At 53.8% G+C, this 4573-nt stretch overlaps 1 protein-coding gene across 1 annotated transcript; it reads right to left on the bottom strand.

The window, feature by feature from the left end:
• Positions 1 to 210: 210 nt before the first annotated feature.
• Positions 211 to 2304, bottom strand: LOC119333333. Its single transcript, XM_037606264.1, has one exon. The coding sequence runs from the start codon at positions 2302 to 2304 to the stop codon at positions 211 to 213; it is 2094 nt and encodes a 697-aa protein (XP_037462161.1).
• Positions 2305 to 4573: the final 2269 nt, after the last annotated feature.

The following is a 4573-nucleotide window of genomic DNA, read 5'->3' as shown; positions in this document are numbered from 1 at the left end:
AATTTAATTAGGAATCAGGGATAGGTAAATAAATACTAGTCGACTCCATTGTGATCGGATTCTTCAGCGCACTAATTAAATTGTGGGTGGTTCACTCATAGAAACACAGTTGGTAAGCGCAAGAGAAGATCATAGTACATATATTTACATGTGGCCGGATTCACTTTCAAAACACAACATGTACGTACAACTGGGACGTTAGTGGTCGAATTATAGTACGTTAGATACATCATCGTCTCTCTGCGCGTGTGATGCTTCCTCGAGGGACACTTGGTAGAGGTGTTCCGCCATGAGCCACAGGATGGTCGTGAGCTCGCCGCCACTGTTGAGCTTCTTGGCATGGGACTCCCTGCTGCACTTGTTGCCCGCGTAGACGAGAATGTCCGTCCACACCTCAAGCACAAGGTCCAACGAGTCGGCCGTGCCGTCGGCTCTCTCCTTCTGTAGCAGCCGTTTGGCAAGTCGGGCTACGTACGTGAGACGGGGAGCGTCGTGGCTGAACCTTCGGCTCGCATACTCATCATACAGTCTGTTGGCGAGATCACGTCTCTCGGAGGCCCTGGAAGTGCCGGAAGCCGGGCCATCACGCACGCGGAACAGATTCTTGATCATACCTCTGCGTCGGCGGTTTGGGTGCTCAGGATCATCTGTCAACCGCATGCTGACCAGATTCTCGCAGGTACGTTGGTACAACCTGTTTTGGGGTTGGCCTGGGAGCATGTAGGGGCGATCCACCATGAGGAACATCATGTAGTCGGACAGCATCACGATGGCCTCCACGCGTGGCGCCGCGTCCTCGGCCTTGGCTCTCTCGCTCTTGGCCAGGAAGATGTCGGTGGCGATGTGCCAGATGATGATGCCCTCCTGGAACTCCACACCCGGGGAGTCTTTCAGAATGCCTTCGTACAGCCCTCGACGGTCCAGCGGCTCCTCGCCCCACTTCTTCCTGAGCATGCCCAGGGAGTTGAGCGTCTCGTGTTTGTACAGCCGCCCCATGTGTAGGGAGATGTGTTTCTTGACTGAAACCGATATCTTGACGGTCCCTGAGTAGTGCTTCCTGTCCCACCACCCGTTGGGTCCCAGCGTCCTGGCCAGCCTACCGAGCAGCGGGCTGGTGAGCAGTGTGAAGGCGGGGCGCGTGCACAAGTGCAGCATGTTGTACTGCCCGATGATGTATGACCACCTCCTCGATTTGTACCTGCTGGTGCTGCTACCACCAGGAAATCCTCCCTTGACAAGATGGTGAAGAGACACAACCCTACGCCGGAGACTGTCCCATCTCCCGTTGCACAGGGCTACGTACCGGAGCCATCGCCACCTGGTGGTGCTCAGGAACGCAAACGTCCAAGACGATCCTAGCGCGTTCACGAGCGACGTCGTCTCCATGAACAAGGCACCACCCAGCAGGACGTAGGTGATGGCCACGTCGGCTCCGATGTGGCTGTCCTTGGGGGTGAGCTGGAACAGCACCAGCGAGGCGGCAATGGTGAGCGGCGAGACGACACGGACCAGATATCCGGCAGCGGTGTGGACCACGGCCGCCTTGGTGTAGAGTACGTCGTACATGAGGGAGAGCTCGATCTCCATCAGCGCCCATAGCTCCACTTTGCGCATCATCTTGGTGGTGTACTGTTCCTGCCCCTCCACGGAGTCCTTCTCGATCACGGAAGAATCAACAATGGCACGCTTGCAGACGTGGAACAGCGAGTGGGCTCGTCGCACGAGGAATTCCTCGTCCGACGCTTCGTCCTGACGGTGGGAATGTTTATGGATGGCGGGCGGCTGCGTCTTGACCGAGGCGCCGATGCTTTCCAGGGTGCCACACTTGAGCGCCCACGTCCTCTCCCCGTACTTGACAAATCCAACGGCGAACATCAAGCCGGAGGCAAGCCGGAGCAGCCGCCCGCTGCTACCTCCGTCGATGTTCTTGTGGATGACGCAGGCTGCCCCGAGGACCTGCACGACGAGGATTTGGAGGTGGCGAAGCCAGAGCTGGTTGTCCTGGAGGGCATAGGCGGTGATGTTGTCCGGGCCGCCGAGGTGCAGCAGCAGGAACGGCGCCCAGAACGCGACGAGCTGATGCTCTCGCACGGTGCTGCTGAACGACAGGTGGCCGACGGCGTACACGGCCGTGGAGTCGGCCATGAGGTATGCTAGCCACAGGAGGAGCCTCCGCACGGGGAAGGCTTCACGCCGGCGGATCCCGGCGAAGACGAAGAGGACGACCTGGGGCCCGAGGCTGAGGAGGACCAGGATCTGCATCGAACGGTGGTTCCATAGCTCCAGCGGCCCTCCACCAGCCATGTTAATTGCTCCACCTTTGTTTGTGCCGACTGGAATGGACGAGTTTTCGCGGTTGGGGCTTCCTTCGGTAGAACTCCCCCCCCCCAACAAAACGTAGAAGGGCATAATGGTTATACGGAAGAAACGTATGCCCACCTCCTATCATACCGTATAGACCGACGTCCATATACCTTGACGAATAAAAAAAAAACCGCCGCACGTGTAGAGGAAAAAAGTCAGCTACACGATCTTCTCGCCCGCCCGACGTTCACGCACGTCGATCACGCCCAGTTTCTAACTGTGCGATCGCCGCCGACTGAACCCCATCGACACCGCATCTGAACGTCGCCGCGGATCCGTCCCGCGTCGACCTACGCCGGCGACGTCTACACCGCGGCCCTCGTCTTCCACGTCGCCGCCGTCTTCCATCTAACTCTCGTCTTGCACGTCGCCGTCGGACGGCTTGTCGGCTGCGACTGACCGCGCTGTCGTCCGCACGCCGCGGATTCGGCCCTGCGTCGACCTACGTCGGCGACGTCTACACCGCGGCCCTCGTCTTCCACGTTGCTGCCGTCTTCCATCTAACCCTCGTGTTGCACGTCGCCGCTGTCTACTCCGCGGCCGAAGGTTTGCCATCTAATCTCCTCGTCTAAACCTAGCATGCTAAATGATATGAGTCACACATAATGATCTAGGGTTTATGGTTGAGTAAACATGCCGTCGCAGCGACGCCTCCCGGGACGACCGCATGTTGTAGGCAGATAGAGTTGCAGTTGGGCATGATCCACAGTACAAACTTAACACGTGATGAATTCACAATGTTATGCAGTTTGGTCAGTTAGGCGTGTTGCCATGGATGAACAAACCGCATTGACGGGGAATGATAATGGTACTAATAAGGCGACTCGGAATGATAACGATATTTTTAATGAAGATGATGACAGCAGCGACAATGATTCCGTGTCGTCATTTGATATCTTGCCTCCGGAGGATTTTGATCATAATGAACATGGCGCAAGTAGTGAAAACGTAAGTGCCGTATATTTTGATTTCATCTTTGAACCTGCAATGTATGGCATGGCTAACTATTTCTCTATGTATACAAATTTGCAGGAAGATGTGGATGTTGACAATGTGGAAAATAGTTTACAGGAATCATTCGCGGATAACTTGAGCCAGGTTCGTAGATAGATGTTGTACATCGATGAATATTATGAATTAAATGATAGTAGTTAACATATACATTTTCATATGAATTTTGTAGGAGTCGGATGGTATTAGCAGTGATCACGATGAGGGGGAGATCGACATTGAGGAGGCTCGAAGGTGATGGCTATGACCTTTCGGTCGCAAGGTGATGCATACATATTCTATAACAATCACGCCAAAGAGAACGGGTTTAGCATCAGAAAACAGAAAGTCAAACGAGGTGCTTCAGGAATGACACGGTACCGGAGATTTCTTTGCTCCAGGGCAGGTAGAAGGCAGAGCAAGTTTATAACCATGGAGGGCCGCAAGCGCAGGCTTAGACCGGAGACTCGTTGCGATTGCGGTGCACATATGGTGGTGAAGCTGGACAGAGAACGTGGTGTTTGGTTTGTCACGTCATTCGTGGATGATCACAACCACGCGATGGCTAGGCCCGACGAGGTTTGTTTTCTGTGGTCTCACAGACGGATTGGAGAAGGCACGAGGGCAGAGATATTGGCGTTGGAAGATGCCGGGATAAGAAAGCATATAATAATGGACAACTTTATCAGCAGATACGGTTCGTACGATAAGTGCGGGCTTATCAGGAGGGATATTTACAATCTTTGTTGCAGAGAAAAAATGAAGCTCATAGCAAAAGGTGACGCAGAGACGGCAGTTGGCATTATGAGGAGCAGGAAGGAGAAGGACCCTGAGTTTTTTTTTGAGTATGTGCGTGACAAGGAAGGGCGACTGAAGAGTATGTTTTGGTGTGATGCACAGTCGCGGAGGGACTATCAGGACTACGGAGATGTGGTTGTGTTTGATAGCACGTATAAGATGAACAGATATGGTATGTCGTTCGTCCCCTTTGTCGGAGTTAACAACCACCGTTGCACCACAGTGTTTGGATGTGCCATAATTGCTGACGAGACGGAAGGGATATATGTGTGGCTGCTGTAGACATTTATGAAGGCAAACTGCCAGGTGAAGCCAAAGTCAATAATCACAGATGGTGACGCTGCAATGATCCGGGCTATTCGGACTGTGCTTTCAGATGTTTTCCATCGTCTTTGCTCCTGGCATATCGAGAAAAATATGC

The sequence above is a fragment of the Triticum dicoccoides genome, chromosome 7A (genome assembly GCF_002162155.2).
Source record: "Triticum dicoccoides isolate Atlit2015 ecotype Zavitan chromosome 7A, WEW_v2.0, whole genome shotgun sequence".
NCBI lineage: Eukaryota > Viridiplantae > Streptophyta > Magnoliopsida > Poales > Poaceae > Triticum > Triticum dicoccoides.
Note: the sequence above shows the minus strand (reverse complement) of the source record. Positions and strands in the feature narration are given on the sequence as shown.

What these genes read in the sequence shown, in the direction of transcription:
- LOC119333333 (XM_037606264.1), bottom strand. Translation starts at nt 2,304, where the DNA reads ATGGCTGGTGGAGGGCCGCTGGAGCTATGGAACCACCGTTCGATGCAG.